Source organism: Phaenicophaeus curvirostris, chromosome 1 (genome assembly GCF_032191515.1).
Source record: "Phaenicophaeus curvirostris isolate KB17595 chromosome 1, BPBGC_Pcur_1.0, whole genome shotgun sequence".
NCBI lineage: Eukaryota > Metazoa > Chordata > Aves > Cuculiformes > Cuculidae > Phaenicophaeus > Phaenicophaeus curvirostris.
This window is the reverse complement of record NC_091392.1, coordinates 28,754,343-28,777,759: the sequence shown is the minus strand read 5'-3', so window position 1 is coordinate 28,777,759 and position 23,417 is coordinate 28,754,343. Positions and strand designations below refer to the sequence as shown.

Here is a 23,417-nt window from a genome sequence, read left to right as displayed (position 1 = left end):
AAGATAATAAAACCAGTTCTTTTTGGTTTGCAATAAAGAGCATCTTCAGACATCAAATAGGAGTTAAAACCTTCTATTTATGTTTTTTATACATGCTTTCAGTTACCAGTTTTCTGTTTCAGTCACAAATATCCGTCATATGGCTTCTTGCAGTATTGTTACATAAATAATACATACTTTAGAAAAATCTTAGCAGCTTTGCTGTTTTTTCTTATTTTCTAATCTTTTGCTTTACCCTCATTACAAAAAGTGGCAAGTATTACTTATATTTCATATCCATACAGAATTAAGAGACAATAATACGTTATAAAAACTTATCAAGTTACTATAGTCCAATAATTTATTCTTTGCCTGAAAACTAGTTTCTACAGTTAAAGCAAAAGCACATCTGAATTACCAAGATTAATAATTCAATCAATAAATTAATCTAAACTGTTTTACCAAAGACATCTGAGGATCATCATTCAGTCTTCTGATTCATAAACCTGCAGGCTCATCAGTATTCTGTACAGACTCTCACAGCTATTATTCCCCACATCTTTGTCCATTTGGCCAAGAACATCCACAGTAGTTAATGAGAAGTTCAGAATCTTAAAGCATTTGAATGTATAGAATAATTAATTTACTACATCTGGAAATTAATTTATTAAATGTCTTTGCCTTGTTAACTAGTTTTAGCTGTAGATGTCCATAGGTTTTGGACATAACATTGTCTTCACACTGTCTGTTATGTTAGTATTTTTCTTCAACACAGGTATCAGAATTTGTTTTCATTTCTCAGAAATGACATGGAATTTTTCAATGAATCAAAATCATATCAACTGCAAGAGGAAAAGAAAAGAAAAAAAAAAAAAGACAGACATTCTCAAAAGCCCAGTGCTGTTATTAACTAGGGCTCATTGAGGCCACTCTCAGATCCTTGATTTGCATTGCAGCTGCCAAGCACTTCTTAAGTATTCACTACATGAGATGCAAGAGCAAGAATCATTATCTACATGAATTGAGTCTCAGTCTGCCATACTGTCTGAGAGCTCCCAGGGTCATTCACATCTTAGTGTGGGAAACAAGGGATTTACCCTCCCAGATCTATGCCAATTCCATTCCGTACCTGGGAAAAAAGAAAAATCCCAAACACTTGCAAGCAAGCATTTCATCAAAATAATACTGTTCCCACAAAAACTTTTGATTTACATCTACTAGTAATTTATTTCCAAACAGACCCAGTAGGAAGGTCTATCTGTCAGACTAAATGGAGCCTTGAAGTACTCTAGAGTCTACTCTTTCTACAATTTTTTTTCTAGCAGAATAATTTACACCAAGTTCCACCATGTTCTCTGTGGATTCCCATACACTGCAGTCAAGACAGTCACCCGTAAGGATTCTTTATCTCAAAAAATAATAAAAAAATAAATGGTAAAAACACCAAATAGCTGAAAAAAACCAAACAACTCTCACTCCTCCAGCCCCTAAAAAACCCTATTTTTATTTGCCAACCACAGTACGAAACAGCACCTAGGCTTTCAAAATGAAAAATGACAGCCCTACAATCTTGTTGAAAAAATGCTGTACAATTACCTGCCTTGATACGTGACAGAGATATTTTAAGAAACAAGCATTATTTGCACCCATGTACCTTTCATGAGAGAGTGAGCAGTTTTGCGTAGCATCTCTCCTCTCATTAAAAAGGAGACAGGTACAATACTGACAATCTTGTTAAGAATAGATAGAAAGAAAATACTAGAAAGTTCTCGTTGTCTAGGATACTGATTTAAAATCCACTGAAAAGCCACGCTATTCCTATAAAGACTGAGAAAGTAAAGCTTAAAATACTTACTTGATAATGTCTCCTTCAAGAGCAATCACTCGTTTAATGATCTTCTGTTCAGGGTTTCTAGGAGACCTGAGACAAGGGATAAGGTTACACAATCAGTAATGCTCCTGTTGTCTTAAGAAAACAAAAAGAAATTCCACAAAGAAATAAACACTATTAAAGTCATTAGAAGATTCCATGTTCTCCTCCATATAGCATCAATCATGATGTTCCACCCTGACGTGAAGCTACTTTAATCATTCTTATTACAAATCATCACTAAAAAGCAGATGCTGAAATATGACCTGCTTACAAGGTCATATGCTTACCAGAATAATCCATGTACCTTATATACAATCCCCAACATTCAAATTAGAATGTCCTACTACCAATATAGAGGATACCTTTGCAAACAGATTAATGTACTAAAACCTGAACTCTCCATCAAAGTTTATCATCGTATTGTTTTTAAACATTCATGAAATTTACTCACTTTGGGGAAAAAATAGCGCCTCTACGTTATATTAAGATCTATCACTAATTTAGGTAAAGCTTGCCTAGGCAGTTGTGGAAGTTTTAGGAAAGCTGCAACATTTTCTGAAAGTTTCAGCTTTAGTCAAAGCTTCTTAATGCAATACCATGTTTTCACTTCATTTTCCTATAAGTATGTTTCACTGAATGGATTCTGATCATGAATTGCATAGTATTATGAGAAAGCAACGCTGAACTTGCATGCACAGCCTGAATACTCCAACTTCCTGGATGCACATTAATAAGATAGTACTATTAGAAATGTTAGTCTAACATACTTTTGACAGGTTAATGTAGACATATATGTACACCATAAAATGTCTTTCATTCCTAAATATTTTGCCTCTCTTTTTTTTCGTTATTCACTTTTAATTATTTAACTATGTGAATTCAGTATAGTGTTTTCATGTTATTTAAAAAACTACTTTTGTATCTGCTGCTTGTATATAGGACACTGAAGGAACAAATTATTTTGATTTTTTGCTGATGCTTGGGTTCTATATATTAGACTCCAAGTACAGCCTGCTAGACATGCAATCGCAAGAGCTTTGTACTACAGTTTTCATGCCTAAAATCACTGGCCATACTATCCTTACAACAGATCAGGACCTTTGCTTTGAGCTCATCTCTGGTCAACTGGTAGATTAATAAGATTACATGTCCTTAAAAAATAAAGATGAGACAAATCTGGGTAAAAAATTTGTCCACAATGCTGCATGGATAAAGGCACGTGCAGTTCACTTTAATTTCCAAAATTTAAAAAGAAAAATTACTTTTCTGTCACTTGATTTAAATTTTAATTCATTTAGGCTCAGATTGAAACATTTTCACTTAGAATTTAAATAATGGAAATAATCATACATAACATATGGGATAAACTGTGCATTTCTTAAAGACTGAATAAAAAAAATTAAGTTTGCTCTTTCAAAACTCTGTTCTGGTTTAACACCTTACTTTCAAAGGTTCTTTGAAATTCACCATGTAAGCTTTTTAACTTGATTAGTATGTATATATCGTAATGTAATTACTGACCTCTCCCTTAATTTGCTTTCCTTGTGCAAAATATAATAATGACCTTGAATAAACATAACTTTAAATCTGAGATATGAGTATTTGTTCTAAGAGTGGTTATTTTTTCTGCCAGTAATGACATATTTAACAAAAGCACATAATTTATCAGATAGATAGACCTCAAGGAATTCCTTGTAGATAGTTATTATAAATCAGGAAAAGTTTTAATATTTGAAGTCAAAATAGTTTACAGATAAACTTTATATTAATGTTCTGATTTTAACTATGAAAATAGCAAAGGACAGGTAAGAGAGGGAAGAGCATGCTCAATGTGTCCAATAACATGGGCACTTTTAGACCATGGAATTTCAAGAGACAAGCAGAATATTTTCTCCAAGAACAGGAGGTAAGAGAAGCTAGTTCTGACAGAAGGTTATTGATGCCTTCCTGAAAGGTGTTTGTGCAACACTGGGTTTTCATTGATTATGGAAATCAGAAAAACATGCAGATACAGGCAATTTCTGTCTTTGAAATTTTGCAGCAGGTATAGAACAAATTGAACAATGAAGGAGAAAAAAAGTCCAAATATTGTAACAATTAATCGTTTAGTACTGAGACACCAGGAGGTAAGGAAATAGCATGAGTTGCAGCAAGAGAAATTCCTGTTGAATACTTTATCACGCTGTATGTGGTTAAGCAGTGGTACAGGTTGCCCAAAGAGGCTGTGAATCACAGATGTATTTGGAGCCTGACTGCACAAGGCTCTGAGCAGCCTGACCCAGCTTTGGAGTTGAACCACCTTGAATGGCTGGTAGGACTAGATAATCAAAAATTATTTTTCACTTCTAACTATACACAGTCTTCAGTCTTACTCAAATAATGAGGACTCATGATGTTGATACCTTAAAAAGCTACACATTTAGTCTGGGATGCAGGCTCTGATGCCAGAAGAGCCTGTACGGATCACCTTAATTAACTGCTGTAGCCCATAGATTAATTTCTTTTTTTCTTTTCTGACTTTTTGAGTAGTTCCTAGTTATATTACAAAGAATTCTTAGAGAAGATTATGATATCATGTCTCAAACACTCTGAGTGACAATGAGACTAACATCCAGAGAAATTACTCCAAAGATTAATTATCCTTGTTATTAGGAAATATCATCTGCATTCAAAATTGAATTTATCCAACTTCAGTTTCAATTTCACGCCTTCTCCTCCAAGGCAGAAAAATCATCATCTTATCCATTCTTCATGCAGAAATGTTTAGGCACAAAACCACTTCTTAAATTTTGCCTGGATTCATCAGCTAGAATTCCTTAAAGTTTTTAGCATACAGTTAGTCTTGTAATTCCAGGACCACTTTTATGACCATACTTCAAACTTCCTCCAACATTTCTATTTTCTTCTTGGCACACAGACATGGGACAACTATTCCATTATTAATTTGTACAATAACAAATTGAGTAGAGTAGCCTTGATTTATTATGCTGGCTCAATGCAAAATCTCTTTTGTATTTCTTAATATTCCACTTATTTTGTATATTTAGGCAAAAAGTTCATCCCTTTCATCATAGGAGCTGATGCCAACAAGATATAAAAACTGACTTCTAAACCCTTCTCTAAGTAAACTGCTTGCTAAAACAATTAACCAGTAAAGTTTTGATTAGTACTTGTACTTCACATGCTACAAAATGTGGTTTTGGACAGTAACCATGTGATTCCAGTCATACTATAATGACATGGTTGCCTTATTTTTTACTGCCCTGTCTATCTCTGTATTTTTTACAAGGTTATCCAGGATCATGAAGACAATTGACAAAACCAGTATCTAGCTTTGTATCACAAAGCAGCCTACTGCAAATATTACTATTCACAGATGTTTCTCCAACCACATCTACAACTTCATAGTTGAATTCTTTATAATCTGTCTAATGGCGCCCACATTACTTCCATAAAAGACAAGCTTCTAGACCAGGATATTATAGGGTAGTAAAAGGGATTCTTAAAGAAACCAAATATGCTATCTTAGGGCCTTTATCAAAATTATATTTATATAGTTGTTTTGTAATTTTGTCAATGAAATTGAAAAAAAATTCTAAACTGAACCAGATTTTAGCTTCTACTGGCAGAATAAGAAATCAACCACATGATCATTTTGCTCAGATAAGATGTTTCCAAGGCCCTCTTCTTTGTTTTAAATACTGTGTTCAAGTCACTTGCATTTTCCCCTTTGTCTATCTTCCCCTTCAACTGCTAAAGAGGTATTTTCCAAATAGTATTGCATGCTACAAAAACTTTTTAGTCCATGCTTGCCTGTCAGAAGCAATGTTTGAACCAGTTTTGACATTAAACAGTGTTATATCTTTAAAGGAAGTGAAATAGTTTAGATATTTTTTCAAACAGAACTATTATGTGGAAATCATATGCAATTTTGAGAATGTTAACAGATAATGAAAGCAACAGAACACATTCTTCAATTACTCCTGGATTCTCTTTGGGTTAAAATTGAGGAAGTAGACTGCAGTCCTAATAAAAACTGGTTTAGGCAATAATTTTGAGCATTCAAAAATTTTCATCCACAAGTTAGAAAATAAGTACTTCAAGACAGCAGTTGCACCAACTGGTTAGGCAAAAGTTCCAGTGATGCACGATTTGCTCAGCAGCTTCAGTGGAAAATATGTGCAAAGATATAATTAGAGATATGATGAAAACTGTACTTCCAGTAACATCCTGTAATCCTTAATTTAACTCCACATTGCATTAGCATTTCTTAGTCAAACCTCTGTTAAAAACCAAAATCACTCAATGCTGAAATTTTTTAAAAATGAAAATTATTTTATAATACTTACAGATTGCATGCATTGTTGGAAAGGTGGGGGGTTTTTTTATTATATTTTAAATTGTTTGCACATAACCTAAAACAATGCTTCCTTGAAACTTCATGGTGAATTTTGAGCAATCTCTAAACAAAGGTAACAATCCAAATATATCACCTGCAAAAAGCCTCAGTAAAGGAGTCATACACTTTGCGATATAGCCATGCAATAATTAGAACAGGTAAACAATTCTATCAAACTGCAGTTCTTGGATATCCACACTTGTTCCTTTCTCTCTTTATCACGGATCCCCATTCCATAGCTACTCTCTAGATTCTGATTTTGTCTTGAGTTTTCAAACAGAGCAGGAAAGTATCTCCCCAAGATAACACATTCAGAAAAAAAAACTATCTTCCATTATAACTACCCATCCACGATGTACCTCCTGTTACCAGACACTATTTAGCAGACCTCTCCTACACTAAAATGAAGGAGTCAAAAGAAACTGAAGGTCTGCATACTCTCAAAGCAACTGAGGTTTTTATGGTATACCCACAGCATGCTGTATAGTTGCAGCCTCACTGCCAGACGAGGCATCAGCAGTAGCAGATTTACAGTATTTTGCATAGAAGTTGAAAGGTTACCACAAATAATTTGGATCTATGTCTGTGGATAACTATAGTCTCTCCCCAGTGTAAACTAGACATATCATTCCTACAAGGCAAAAATTAAACAAGTATTACTACAATTTAGATCCAGCAATCAAAACTGCGCGTCTGAAAAATGTTTAGAATTATACACCAGACAAAGTCAGGAGAAAGACAGAAAGAGAAAAAATCAAATATGTCTCCAATAAAAATTACTACTTAAAAAAATCAGCTTTACCTAGGATGAAGCAAGAAAAAATAAAAGTTAAAAAAAAAAAAAGAGGAAAATTGAAAACACTAATTAAAATGTTTTACTGCAATAAAAGTAATTGGTACACCAGAGCTATATGACAAGTCACTGTGAAAAAACTCAGAATACTGTAGTAACTGAGAAAAACAGCTACTATTTCGAAGTAAAATCTCATTTAATTGGTTCTCAGCCTTCCAATCTAACCACATTGAAGTTAAACAACTCAGCCACTTTTAATGCAGACTGTGTAACCACAATAGTTACGTGCACTTGACCTTCTTCCTGTTAACAGTGGGACTCAACTAATTACTCGCTGTTTTAACTGGCCAATTCACCTTATCTTCACCTTTTCTAAAAGGCTTAAAAAACTCTATACCTTAACCTTTGACTTTGAAAGCATACATAGAACTATTGACATACCAAATAGAAAGTTAGCATGAACTAGGAATGAGAATATCTGGGTTTCTATACTAAAGTCAACAACAGTAATATATTTGCTGTTTCATTAACCATTATGCAGTAGTGTAGGAACCATATTTCATCTTTACTATAGCTGCCCAAATATTCTACTCTGTAATGCAAATAAAATATGACTGACTTCTGTTGCAACAGACAACAGAGGGAATGGCAGAGAAAACTGTAAAATGTAATCAAAATGCTTAAAAATCATTTTCAGGTTGCCATATGGGTACTGGATAAAAACAATCTCTTTAATTTATGCATGTTATATATTATTGGTAAGATTCTTAAAATTACGCTTTTTTTCTTCAAGAATGGTATATGCTGCAAGGTGTATTTCTATGTCTTCCTAGATTCCAGGATTAGACCTCTGTTCAGTGACAGCTCTTCTAAGCATACAAAATTAAATAATCGTTAGTGTTCTAAGATGCTAATTGTGAGTACACACCACACATTGTGCAGCAATTTTCAATCATTATTCCTTTCTGATGGATTTCCAGAAAACTTTTACATAACACCAGTACAATTATTGAAAAAATGTACTGGATGCATATTTAAATGTAAAAAGTATCATTCCAAAAGAAGTCTAGAAGTTAAGAAGACTGGTTCCCAACATTGTCTCTACTGGAGACCAAGTTTAGTACTTCAGATAGGATTAAGCCAATATTTTGGAAACAAAATTGTAATTCTGAAGAATTCAAACTTTTTGTCATTCTAACTGCTATCTCAAGCATCTGTTGAGAAAATCTCTTTCTTGATGTTTCTGAGTAGCTTAATACTTTATCAAATCTAACCCCTACTACACTCAAGAAACTAAACCTTCCAGATAACTTCAGTCTGGTGTACCTAGTGCCTAGAAGGTAACAGACAACTAAAGGGTAATAAGTCACCTTCTGGAGGAGAATTTCTCTCCGTATTGACTAAAATGGAAGCCAGACATCAGCTTAGTCTAGTCAGCTTAATATTAAATTATTAATTAAAATATGCTTAAAAATATTGTTTCATTTCCCTTATAAGCATTTGTAGAGATTTAAAAAAAACCAAAACACAGGAAAGCAAGTGAAGTATTAATGGTAATGTAAAGGGAGGAGCAATAACAATATAATGTAAACTTTTAAAATATTTGTATTACACTTTTTTAGAAGAAAATAATTTAAGAATTTAGATATTATATCAATGTAAATTCACACAATATAAACAATATAAAGAAACTCTACAGAGGCCAATAGATACCTCAGCTTCAGAGCTCTCTAATTATTTTTGTACAATAATGCTGCATGCAATATAAATAATTTTTCTGAATTTATGACATAGAAAATGAAAATCAATTATTTTCCAACTAGTAAAAGACAACAACAGAGACTTACCTAAGAAACAATTTCGCATCTCTATTCATGGCTGTTAAGAAAACTGTCCATAGGACATATTCCTAAAGATCTCTATGTGCTCAGTAAGCACACAAAGAAAAATCTTATTCCCAGGCTGTATAACATTAGATTCGCTGTAACATGGACACAGTCATATGATAAAACAACATTTCAGAAACAGAGTGTGATGCTGATGATAATTCATTTATGTAGTTGAAATCTTAGTGTTTTTTAGAATACAGGAGAAAAAAATGGGCAACTAACATTAGACAATCAAAAAATGGGAAAGATACCTACATATTTTAAACCAACAGCTACAAAATACCACTTGCAAAAAAGTTAGAAGGTACACTTAAAAAAAGGGACAGCAGCAAGACAATAGGACACAGTTAAAACTCTCACAGTGAAAAGAAACCAACCTAGGTTGTTCTGTTCTTTTCACAACTTCTGATTGTAGCTCAAATACCATCTGGGGAAAAATGTCTACAATTAGCTGCGAGTGTCCACCCTGCAGATGAAGTCAGGCTGAATTAATCATGGGCTGGCTACTGTGACAGAAATCCTTGTAGTAATAGGAGTTATGACCTGCTTATGAGGATTTGGTAAAGAGCAGCAATGGGAAATTTAATAGGGAATATTTTTCCACATGATATTCTTTCTCAAATCTGATTTTCTAGGTCAGCAGGTCATCAAGCATTGTGCTCCATTTGATACTAATTGCATTATCCAGTACTTGTACGCTTTCAGAGATAGCAGAAGGGACCCTGCACAATAACCAAGGATATTGCTCTAAGAGACTTTGATCACTTGAGCTGGCATGAAAGAACTATGAGGAGTTTGTCAGGAATAAAATGGTGTCCTATGTTGGTTTTCGCCATGAGATTTTTAGGATTCTAAGCTGTAAGATATTTTAAATATCAAAAAGGGAGGATGAAATAAATCAGAAGTGTCACCAACACTGAACAGCACAAATGAGTAAAATCTGTACTTACAGATGATTTTTCCCTTCACACAAAGCAGTATGCGAGCATTTTAGGTAGCATTCCCCTTCTTTGTGAAGGCCGATCTGCTTTTCCTCTCTTCCTCAACTGTACAAACAGCTCAGAGTTCAGCCTGCACACTTGCTTCCCAGCTCTTCCCACACTACAGTTTGTTCTGATTATTCCTACAAAAATGAATTCTTCAGTGTCAGGCAGCAGCAAAACCAGTCCTAGACCCATCCAGCCTGTCAAACCCAACCCCATGTGACAATTTACCACAGAAGGTCCCTGTCACCTTTTTTTCCAAGTAAATGATGTGCTGTTCAGAATATTGCTAGAAAAGGGAGAGACTGGCAGAAGAAGTGAGAAGGAAGAGGCAAAGGATGAATTAAACTTTAGAAACACCTTTTACAGATTCTGAGGATGCATTCCTCACTCTCATCTTTCTGCCCATGAGCAAGAGTTCAAACAAGTTATTTGTAACTTTTGTATCTTTATTTTTTTTTCAGAGTGGATTCATGTTAGAAAAGTTGAATTCTAGTTTTGCTAAATCTCAAAACGTTTATGCCAGTTTTATGTTTCTTTTAACCCATCAATCCGTTGCTCTGTTTTTAAAAAGCTTTCATTTTTCTGATGCTTATTCACCAGAGTCTGTTCTTTCTGTCTTTGATACAAGATACAGTAAATAAGGAAGGACATCATCCTGAGTCTGACTTCTTACACATGCCAGGGTTTGTACACACATACTAGCAATGCCATCATCAATGGAAATTTCTTCTTGCAGCTCTACAACACGGCAAGATATGTTAACTGGTTGATGGTAATTATCCTCATGATTATAACTAATCAGCACCGAATATAAGGCATTAAAACTAACTCTAAATTCCAGTAAAGAACAAATTATTTTGTCCTTGTCAGAAGCTAAAAAGGAAAACACGGGCAGCTTTCATGAAACAACTATGTTTGGTAATGCACTTGTAAGCTTGAGACTTCACGTCCTAACATTTCACTCATTTGACTTGATATTGAACCTAATAAGTTGTGTTTTATTAAACCTTCATTTGAAGATTCCAATATTGCATTTTTTCCACTGGATAATCAAAATTATCCTTAAAGTGTGAATATTATTTTCACATTTGAAGTTGTCCAACACCCTTTAAATTTTTCCTAAAGACCAACTGTGGAAGAGCTTCCCTTTCTCAAGATGTGGATGACAAACACAAATTCATTTTACATCCTGAGAGCCAATAGCCAATCCAAAGACAGACACAAGATCTTTTTTCTTTTACACACTTTCATACTGCCGTCATTGTGACTGTTTTTTGAATAATTTAATACTGTCTATTATAAAAACAAATTAAACGGGGAAAAAAGCCTTGCATTCTCCTCACATCATCTCCAGTAGTCATTCTCCATTTCTTTAAACTTCCTCTTCACTTCTGCTCTACCAGCTTATATTTGCTGGCCTAAACCTCAAGTAAAATGGAAGAAGTGGTCGTTTTAGCCAGAGGAAAACATGACTTCAAAAAAAGACAAAAAAATCAGTAAAAAGACCCCTAAAGAAGTGTTGTAACTATTGTTTACATTACTGAGACTGTGAAATTAGGAAATTAATAATACATTTCTCTCTTATTGACTTCTTTGTTTTGGTGCATTTAAATGGTTATCTTGTTTGAATTTATAACACAGGAGTCTGAGTCGAAAATTTTCAAAAGGTCAGAAAGACAATCAGGATGCCTGTTTAACAGCATATAACCAAAATCAACAAAAAAAATCTTATCAAGTAAAAAGCATAAAACAAGATCTATGCATTATTTGAACAATCACAAGAAAGGCAGCATAAAAAAGTTTTCAGACCCCTAATAGCTCAGTGCTGATCCCTCCACCCGACTGTTGTCTGAATAAATAAATTTCTAAAAAAACCTTCATTGGCAGATCTCAGATTATATTTGTACTTTTAAATATACTGCCATCTTTGACAAGATGGTCTGTAGTCCAGTCTTTGTAAAAGGTAATAAAGTTGTAACTATACTCATAAAAGTAAAAAGTATTTCACAGCTTATGGAAAATCCCAACCTACCTTCATAAAAAGCTATATCTAAATACTTAGAAAGAATATGGATTACATTTAACAGTACTTGCAACAGTGTTCATTCAAAAACAATTTTGTAAACTATAGTAACGGCTCATAATCATACTATGAACACAAATGTGTGTTTTCTTTTCTTAAAATATTAATGATATCAAGAGATTGGTTTTGGAGAAAAGGTGGGAAATGAGAATAAAACCTTGTATAAACTAGAATTTTTACTGCCAAGTTCATCCATGAATAAATGAGTTTTTTGATTTCTGGCAGCAGTTCAATGAGACATCACATACCTTCCAGAAAAATTTTAGACTGGAAGACTCTTAATGAGACAAATGCATTCCTCTCCACAACTGCTGAATCACAATTTCATCATTCATGTAGTGGAGCAGAAAATGTAAGAATGAAGTTAGAAAGACCTTCTTCATTTCAGTGCAAGAAGCCCTAAAACGCATAATAAATTTTGGAAAGAAAATTAGCTATATAAACACTAGTGTGTACCGTCTATTTAATGTTTTTTTATTATGTGCGGAAATGCAGCCGTGTACTTAATTGATCAATTCATAATCATACATAATTTGGAATATGTTAATGTAGTTCAAGTGAAATTTTATAAAATGAGCAGTGGTACTGGATGCCCAATTTAAGACACTCGAGGGCTCTGGCATTGCCAGAGCAACAGTGGGAGATTTAAACATAGTGTAACTGAAACTAACAGTCTGTTGCTGAGGGGAGCTGCTCCTGAGCTGACCTGTGTCGCTGCAGAGCAGCAGATCTTGGCATACAGCAGTGTTCCTGAGGCAGGGAAACACAAGGGAAGCAGAAAGACCCACTGGGAGCTGGTAACTCTCCTGGGAGATGCTGATAAGGCCCAGGCATTGCCAGAGCATAGGTGGCCACTCCTACATCTACAAAAAGTGCAGAACAGAACTGGTAGGTCTTTAAGACGGCTTTCCACAGAGCATAAGAGCTCTCAGTCTCCAGGTGTAAGAAAGGAAGGAAAGCATCTGGCATACATAAGTTGAGACCTGCTGGTCATACCAAAGGGCAAGAAGGAAATGCACAGGCAGTGGAAAAAAGGACAGGTATTCTGGGAAGAGCACAGGGACACTGCCCAGTAGTGTAGGGATGGGGTCTGGAAGGCCAAGGCATGGCTGGAGCTGAACTTGGCAAGGGATGCAAAGAATAATTCTTACAGGTATGTCAGCCAGAAAAGAAAGGTCATAAAGTGTATCTTCCCTGATGAACACAACCAGCGAACTGATAACAGTCAAGGAGAAGGCTGAAGCTGAACAACTATTTGTCTCAGTCTTCCCTGGCAACCTCTTTTCCTACTCTAAAGTGGACGGACCACAAGATATAGACTGGAGGAGCAAAATCACTCCCACTCTAACAGAAGATCAGGTTTGTGACCACCTGAGGAACCTGAACATATATAAGTCTATGGGACTCGATGACATGGATCCCAGAGTCCTGAGCAAATTGCCTAATGTAATTCCCTAATGCCAAGACACTCTCCATGAGTAGGCAGTCAAGTAAAATCTCCAGTGACTAGAAAAAAAGGAAGCAATGCACCTATTTTTAAAAAGGGCAGGAAGGAGGACCCTGGGAAATACTGACTTGTCAGTCTCAAATACATGCCTGAGAATATCATGGAACAGATCCTCCTAGAAGCTATGCAAAGGCACATGGAGGACAGAGAGGTGATTTGAGACCACCAGCATGGCTTCACCAAGGCAAGTCCTTCCTGACCAACCTAGTGGCATTCTATGACGGAGTGACTACATCAGTGAGCAAGGGAAGAGCTATGGATGTCATTTATCTGGACTTCTGAAAGACCTGAGACATGGTCCTCCACAACATCCTTTTCTCTAAATTGGAGAGATATGGATTTGATGGTTGGACAGTTCAGTGGATAAGGAATTTGTTGGATGGTCACATCCGGAGGGTAATGTTCAATGGCTCGATGTCCAGATGGATATCAGTGACAAGTAGTGTCTATATTGGGATTTAGACCAGATATAAGGATGAAATTTTTACAGTAAGGGTGGTGAAACACAGAAACAGGTTCCCCAGAAAAATGGTAGATGCCGCACTCCTAGAAACATTCAAGGTCAATTTTGACATGGCTCTGAGCATCCTGATCTAATTGAAAATGTCCCTGCAGTGATGCAGTTACTTCAGCTCCTCCTTGCCCTTGATACTTTTCACCATGTAGGTCACCCTTCTTTGGACACACTCTAATAGTCTGATGTACTTCTTATACTGAGGTGCCCAAAACTGCACACAGTATTCAAGGTTTGTTCAATTTGCCAAAACCCAAAACCTAAATCTCTTCCTGTGGAGCAGCTCTCCAGCCTCTTGTCCCCCAGTTTTTACATACAACCAGGACTACCTCATCCCAGGTGGAGAATTCAGCACTTGCTCTTGTTAAATTTCATGTCTGGTGATTGCCCAGCTCTCTAGTTTACCCAAATCCCTCTGCAAAACCTCTCTTCAAGGAAGTCCACAGCTCATCCATGCTGCAGCACTACTTATTCCCATTCCAGAAATGCTTACATTTGAAGGGACAGAGCAGGTCCTCATACATTCTTTTGAAAGGAGTATTTATGAAAGAAAATATTTTTTCCAGAGGCTGAGGGCCTGTCCCCCAAGGCGTGAGGGGCTGCCCTGCCACCCCCTGTCCTCAGCATCCTGTGCCCATTCTCTTCCCATCTGCTCCTGTTACTCCCTGAGGGTTTTCAGTTGCGACTTTTTAAGGAGTTCAGCCACCCACTAAGCCAGAATGTCTTAATTCATATAGCACTAAAACACTACAAGGACCTGATTAGCATTGACAAAGTGGCTTCAATATAACTAAAATAAATTTTTAATTACTTTAATTAAACAAATGCAAATTCCCAAATGTAGATGAGTTTAAAGCAGTTTACCAAAGCTCTAGTTCATTTCCATGCATGTTCTTGATTCTTTTCTGTATCACAGAAACAGTATCCCTTGAGGATGGCAAATAAATGAAAGCTTCTGGGTGCTGAGTAAAACAATTGCATCTGCCAGCTCGGAAGATAATTCCAAAAACTCGATGAGCAGCTCAGGGCAAGATAGGAAATTGCTACTTGGAGCAGGAAAGAGGAAGCTTCAGAGGTTTTGACACCTGTGCCAGACAACAAACAACCACACGCTAGAAGCTGTACTGTCTAGCCCATTAGTGGGCAGGGGACTAAAATTCACTTAACTGTGGGATGGAACAGATAGATGAACGGAAGGACTGAAGGACAGAAATTGTTTTATTTTGCCGAAACTGGCAATGCTGGCATGGGTGTGTGATTAAAAACGAGGTGGTTTAAGAAGTTACCAAACTTTAGGGAAAATCTGCCAGCTTTGGCTGGAAGTCAGTAATTAATGGCATTCACAAACCTAGTCACAAAAATGTTGGTGGGTTTTTTATGTTTCGTTTTGGGCTTTTTTTTTTCATTACCACAGACAGCAACTTCTGCAGATAGTAACATTTTTAATTGTTATAACTTATCTCCTTGTAACTTCTTGATTAAACTCAGACAAACAGAGTCCTTGGTTAAATCAGTTTAAGTAAATTTGAGGCTCTGTTTCCTGAAGTTGGTGTGCAAAGTTAAAAGTGAACAACTTTGCTGAAAACCAGAGACTGTTATCAACCAAGTGTAGTTTCCTATTTGGCCCTCACGAGGCATGATGATGGTAACAGCAGGGAAACGAATAGGTCTTGATAGCCTCCTGCATCAGTGCCTCTGTGTTCATCATCATTTGTGTGGAGCTTAACAACACTGTCTCAGATCACCAACCCACTCACTCACCCAGCAACACTCCTGCTATTTTCAAGTACTCTGCCTCATTAAACCTTAAAAGGATTCTGACTGCATGCCACAGTTGGGAAGTGGTTAAGCACTTTTTCCCTCTCTGTAATTAATACAAGGAAGTCCTTAGAGCCTTACTTCCACAATTCTAAAGTAGTTTCATTTAAGTTTACATTATTCTATGAGGAAGGGCAATTTTGCTTTCTCTAACTTGGGTAGAGATTTGGTCTGAGCGTTGTTCCTGTCCTTAAATGTGCAACAGGGGATATTTTTATTCTATTCACTGTAGCAATAAGTGGCCACAGGTGATTTAGTAGATTACACAATGCAATGAGACAGTTCTAAACAGATTTTCTCACTTTGAATAATACTTACTGCAGTCAAATACTGTAGGAATAAAGAGATTGGACAGATAATATATATACACAATATCCTGCACAAACCTATTGTTTACACACATAACTGCAAGCTAGATTTTTTGACAGCTGAAAAAAATCACATAAATATCAGGGCTTTTTTTAGTTTTTGTAAAAAAGAATAGCAAGCTACATTTAAATACTTAAAAGAAACAAAGTAATCACATCTCTAAAATTTTTAAATAAATTACCCAGTAAAAGTGAGGGTCGGCATAACACTAGGCTTCATTGATATGGAAATTTCAGACATCTCTGCAATTAACAGCTTTTTATATAGAAGCTCACTTGTCAAAGTGAGTCACTAGGCATTATAGACAAAGGACACTGTTTCACAATGTTTTCAGCTGTACAAGTGCTGATACTTCTGTCTCTCTTCCAGTAAAGGTGAAATCATACAAATAGGCCCACACACATCAAGGCCTGAGGAATGACCTCTACATTTAAGAACAAATTATCTGCCCAGTCCCATTCCCCTTGCACAAAAGGTAGCAAAAATTATTCTGTCCTGTCAGCTGTCTATCTGGGAATTTCCCATGTGACCCCTCCTTAAGCAAGTATAAAGCTAAAGTACCAGCATACCAACCCACTCATCCTCTGGAGCAAGGAAAAGAGCTCAAACACAATATGTTCTGCTTCTCCTCAGGTTGAAGGCAATTCTTACACACCTCTGATCCATTAGTGAACACATACCATCTCCAAAGATGGGTAAAAGTAGAGTCCTAGAATCATAGAATCACCAGGTTGGAAAAGACCCATCGGATCATCAAGTCCAACCATTCCTATCAATCACTAAACCATGTCCCTCAGAACCTCATCCACCCGTGCGTTAAACACCTCCAGGGAAGGTGACTCAACCACTTCCCTGGGCAGCCTGTTCCAGTGCCCAATGACCCTTTCTGTGAAAAATTTTTTCCTAATGTTCAGCCTAAATCTCCCCTGGTGGAACTTGAGGCCATTCCCTCTTGTCCTGTCCCCTGTCACTTGGGAGAAGAGCCCAGCACCCTCCTCTCCACAACCTCCTTTCAGGCAGTTGTAGAGAGCAATGAGGTCTCCCCTCAGCCTCCTCTTCTCCAGGCTTAACAACCCCGGCTCTCTCAGCGGCTCCTCGTAAGACTTGTTCTCCAGCTCCTTCACCAGCTTCATCGCTCTTCTCTGGACTCGCTCCAGAGCCTCAGCATCCTTCAGGTATTTATTTAGAATGCATTTTATCTGATTACTGACTGCACATGAAAATACCCCAGATTCCCTCACTAGTGGTCCCAAGGCCCTGAAATCTCTTTTAAACCCCCTTGGGCTATGTACTGCGGCTTCATTCCCTCCCACATGGAGCAGCAGTAATGGGTAGTAGTCTGAAGGCCTCATCAGGCTGGGATTTTTCCTGGCAATACCCCTTAATTAATGCGAGGCTTCTTCAGATCCAGGCCCAAAATCATCTCCTAGACAATACATCCCAATGAAGGGCATTGTTATCTTTTCTTATATATATATGTATATTATTTTTGCTGTATTTAAACTTCTTACATAAGGGAGCCAGAAACAATTTTTATTGTGAGAGAAATCTTCTCCCTAATCTCCTCATGTACTTGTCATTTCCTTGCTGACCCACTTCATCCCTTCTCCAAATCCCCACCTCCCCAGAAAAAGTTCAACTGACTTGATCTTTTCACAACACTGTTCTTTCTCCAGTTATTTTGTTGCTGCGCGCTGTTTGCTTGCTTCAACACAAGGTCACACAGCCCTTACATTACCTCCTTCAGCTCTAAACAGGATGAAGGATAGGTATCTCTCTTCTTCAAAAATCTTCTCCTCCTTTTAAGAGATTTTTTTTTGCTCTTCTTTATTTCTGTAATCGCTGGAAAGTCACACATTTAAAACTCCCAACTGCATACTCAGCATCACAAGTCTCATTTGCTGCATCATCAGTTTTTCTGCCCTTAGCAAATGCAATCCTGTTCCATTCATACCCACTCAGAATGCTGCTACAAAAAAAATGATTCTCCTAATTTGTTGCTTAGATCTTGTCAATATTGCCCCTGCTGTATCGCATCAAGCAATCTATAGCTCTATATTTTATGTGTCCCCAAAACAGATACAAGAACTATGTGCTTTCAGATTAGCATGTATGTACTATTAAAGGGGCACGGCTGGATAGCAAGGGGAAAAAAATGCTGGGTTTTGTCATTGTGGTTGTTGCACACTGACTCAGTTTCAACTCCCTGAAAGGAGATTTTCCCTCCCTACAAACAACTGGGTATAGCAGGAGAAAGTAACTTCTGGAGTGCTGGATGGGCTCCTTGCCGTAGCAGGTCTTTCTTATACGCAGACCTCAGATATGAAAAATGACAGATAAAACTTTTTAAAGATACAGATGGCACATGCAAGTCATTTGTGAAACCTTGGGGCCTAACTGCAGCAGTGATGCGGGTAGGGGAACAAGCAGAGAGAGGGAGACAAATGTGCAGTTTATTTTAAGCCTGTGCAAGGTGATGGTGAAATGCAGGCCAATTATCAATAGACCAGAAGCGCTATTTAAGGGCCTACACTTCATCAAAAAAATGTAAAAGGCTTTTAAATTTTTAAAAAGAAGGAAATCACCGAGCTAAACAATTGCAAGATGAGCGTTACAGGGTCCAGGGCACATGTGACCAGGACACATCTGAGTGCAGTTATTAACAGGGCCCAAAGGAACATTAGAAGATAAATAGCATTTCTTAGTGAAAGTCAGGCAAATAGCAAAAATAATTAAGGAAAATATTTTACATAAATATAGAGCTTTCAGTAAAGATTGAAGATACTGTGGTTTGTAAGTAATGCAACAGGCAATGAAGAGAAATTAAAAATAAGTCCTGAACTTCGTTCCTGCTCTGCGTCACTGCTTTGAGGCAGCATATTTTTATAAAATAGCCTTTCACTCACATAGGAAATTAAGAAATGAAATCTCTATATCAACGTGCCCTTTATTAAACAAACCTAGCCACAGGCTGACTGGCAACTTACCTCTAACTGGACACTTACAGATTAAAACATATCATCATGTCTCTGCCTTCTGTAGATGAATATCCAAGAAATTTTCCATAGATGTAAGTGGCAAAAAGAGAGAGGAACTATATGTATTTTTGATGAAGGCTAGATCCAGCACAGCATAATGTATCTCAATTCATCTGAAAACAGAAGCCTACTACAAAATCAGATTAGTACTGTTCCTTAGTTTTACAAAAATTGTTGTTTTTAAAAACTTACAGTAGCCGTCAGTTTGTTTGCACTTAAAGTTGCACAGTTTATTACAGTTTATAAATTACGCATGCTTGCAGTCTTATCCTACAAAATGCAGCAAAGAAACACAATTATTACTTTTACACCTATGCAGGATGAACATACATCCCAAAAGTACAAAATAGCGGAGGAATACACTGTGGCGTAATTGTCTGTCAAGTGGACTAAAAGGAATTGCCATGATGCAGCTGTGAAGGAGACCCATGTAACCTATTTGCACTAAAGAACAGAAAGTAGGACTTTGGTGCCACATTCACATCCAGCATTTCATTCTGAGGCAGTTCAGACCAAGCAGAGGTAATAGTGGGACCAAAAGTCACACTGTTTCACAAAAATGACTAACAGAATTTGTGGGGTTTGACAAACAAAGACAGAAGACTGCACGATATTTCTCTATATATACTAGAAGCAACAACTGGAGCAAAAAGTGGGAAGAAGTTTAATTGCTCTTTTTTTAAATACTGTGAGGATAGAAAATGTTGACACATGATCGATGACCATAAAGTTACCATGAATAAACTTAGCCTAGGATTAAACAAATGTTATAATCACACCTGAAGAAGATCCCCCAAATATGAAGAAAAAAAAAAGACTAAGCATTTACAGATGAAAGTGAAATCTTTTTTTGAAGTATGTGATGTTGATGCAGGAGACAGCTGGAGACAGATTATCAAGAAGCAAAAGTTCTATTTTAGCCTCCTTTTCCCAATGAATGGAGAGAGAACTTTGTACTATTGCCCTAGAAATATCAGTACGTTAGTGATCAACACACTTTGTGATAGTACTAAATTGTATTCATTCTCATCACTTCCTTGGAAATGCAGATACTAAGTTATTTGATGAGCACAATTTCAGCTTCCGTAAATGCTCTATTCAGACAGGAACTTAAGGAAGAATATCCAGTTATTTCATCAAATAGTAGTTCATCTGCTGGATTCTCAGATAAGTGAAAATCAGCTGAAATATTCTCCATTCTACGAAGTGGAAGCAAGTTTTAGACAGCTGGCATCTCACGTAGCAAACACACAAATAATGAACTAGATACAACTGTCACTCCTGAGTCACCACTGTACACTTCCCACATATTTTTAGATACTGCTGATTTACAATACAGTAGATGAATGCACTGGAAGTCAGAGGTAGCTGTAGTATCTTCCTGTAATCTAATCACGTTGGTAAACAGCAAAATCTTTATCAATGTTGATGAGCAATTATACTTGTCTGCCCAGTGAAATCAATCTCCCCTGATAATGAACACTCACCAGTAACATAAGAACTATACATTAGAATATCCAATCCATCATATTCTTTTGAGCAAAATCATTCAAATCCATCATATTCTTTTGAGCAAACAGCAATATAATAATTTTCATCAAATATTTCATGTTTTCTCCTTCTTTTATATATATTTTTTTCAATTAACATCAGCAAAAGAAAGATGAAAACCATAATGTGTATGACAACAGTAGTGCTCTTCTGATCCTGACTTTGAACTTAGACTTTGGGGGAAATATATAATATATAACATACATTGTGAAAACAGATTGTTAACCCATTGCTTTCATTATTGAACATTTTCTCTCCCAAGCAGCAGTTTTTAAATTCTTGATACCATCCCTGGGAATTTACTGAGGGAAGTGATTATTCCTATTTGTTTCTTGTCAAGTAAGCATTTATGATTATTGGGACCCTACTAAAGGAGCTTATAATATTAAAATAAATAAATAAATAAAAAATAGGAGCCTAACAGAGCTAATTTCTAGGTAAAATTACCTTGATGAAAACAGTTTGGTTTTAATAATACTATCATCAGTGTGATTTGATTGTTGAAGTTGTTATTTTTCAATACTTATGCTGAAGCATCCATATTTCATCATCTGTCATTTCATTTTACAATCTGAAGGAAATGGACATGAATTATGCCAATGCAACATATGCAGTCAACCATCTTGCAACACCGATGATTATTTTAATCAATGTCACCTAATGATATGCCCACACTTGTAAATGAGGCTTTTTGTACTACCTCCAACCCTATTCCAGCCACCTCTTGATTACATCCTCGCTTTTTTCTTACAGTACATACCCTGATTAACAACATTTTATCTTATGGATTAGGAGATTGTAGTATATGTTGTGTGTGGCCACATATAAAAATAACGGTGCTACCATGGGTCAGCTATTACAATTCAGTCTATAACAAATGAACGTGGCATACAAGACTCATGGCAATTTTTTTTCCTGGCTGTAGTCACAACCCTGGCCAAAATCCCACAACAATATTGGCATGACGTACGAACATGATGTCTGCTTATGATGGTTACTTTGACAAGATATTAGTAACTGGAAAGTGTCTATTGATAACATAAGGGTGTAAAGTTGGTCCTCTAAAACAAGGTCGTATAACAAAGCAGCATTTGGTGTCCTTTGCTCCATCAGAGAATCTACCAATAAAGTATTTAAAAAACCTAAATCCACCTCAGGGATGAACCCAACCCAACTGATCAAGGCCAACCTACACACAATCCACTATCGGGGTGCTGTGGATAGAGAAATATAGTGTCCAGTGACATCAATATTGTTTTACAAATATTACATTTACATACACACAGAAATGAAAAAAAATGCATGTATAGACACATAAAGTGCACAATCTGAGTTGTCTCTTTCAATTAGACTAACACAGCAAACTGAAAATCTTGTCAACATAAACATATAAAAGTGACTATAATTACTACAAAAGTACTTTTCATCCAAATATAAAGTAATGGACAATGTTAACAACTCAAAAATTTAATTTATTTTTATGCTTGTCAGATCTAAGTTTGATCTAAATTGCTTCAAAAAAAGACTGGTAAATCCATGGTCTGTTGGACAGGTTTTGAAATGTCACTTTATTTCACTTGCTTCGTTCCATTAATTATATTCACAATACTAATGAAAAACACTAAGCTTTCTTCTTGGATAACTCTTTCTATATTTCTAAAGGATTGCCTATGTAAGACAACAATAAAGTCACCTCAATTAAACTTATTTAAATTTTCCTAGATTTTAAAGAAAGAGTAATAAAAAACTTGATGCATCTCCATGTTAACTACTCTTCCAAAAGTTTTAGGAAATATGTATAAAGCGTATTTCCCCATAGCATCATTATAGCACTACAATAATTTTATTAGCTTAAAGTAATAAGGCAAAAATAATATATTCCAGTGGTGACAGCATTTGAGTAATTTCTAGAATGATTTCTCTATTTGCAAGCATGTCTTGTAGAGGACTTGCAGGACTTTTTATTTTATGTAATAAACTCAATACCTAACTATACTTAAATCAATGGTTCTCTGTCACTTTTCCCTTTTCTGTAAACATTCAGGAAGTCATGGATCCAACTTGTACTCTGATACAAGAGGTCAACATATCTGCTTTCCTACAGAGATTTTTAAGTAAGCCTTTAAATGCCAATTTGAAATAAAAAAACAAAACAAAACAAAACAAAAAGCAGCATATTGCTGCTCTTTCGTCAGCTCTTACCACACTTCCTTTACTAAGAGAAAAGGAGAAAGGAACCCACTTTTCTGGAAGATATCTCTGGCCTAGGTGAATTCCGAGCTGTTTGGGCAACTTTAAGCTGCACTGTACAAAAGTGTGCAGTAAACATGTGCATGCTGCATTACATTACATTATATATACATATGCATAAATTTCATTAATTTTAAGAAATAAACCAATTCATATTTACAATTATAACACTATAGTGTTTCAAAATTCCTGTGTGATTTCCTTGTGAGATGGTAAACATATATGAAAGCAGAGGCTGCTCCCGCTTCTGTAAAGCTCCTATTAAATCTTGAGGTCTAAACCGAATACATGGCATGTAAAAGAAAATAGATAATTCTCTTAATCCTGAAGATGCTTTGGGAGTCTCACATGACAAGGGCAGGAAAAGG

At 36.2% G+C, this 23,417-nt stretch overlaps 1 protein-coding gene across 2 annotated transcripts in view; it reads right to left on the bottom strand.

Moving 5' to 3' along the window:
• IMMP2L (inner mitochondrial membrane peptidase subunit 2) overlaps nt 1–23,417 on the bottom strand; it is a 570,080-nt gene that overhangs the window by 152,154 nt on the left and 394,509 nt on the right. For both annotated transcript variants that reach the window (XM_069851320.1, XM_069851312.1), the window contains exon 4: nt 1,835–1,900. In XM_069851320.1, coding sequence (XP_069707421.1) covers nt 1,835–1,900 — 66 coding nt within the window. The remainder of the gene's footprint in view (nt 1–1,834; nt 1,901–23,417) is intronic.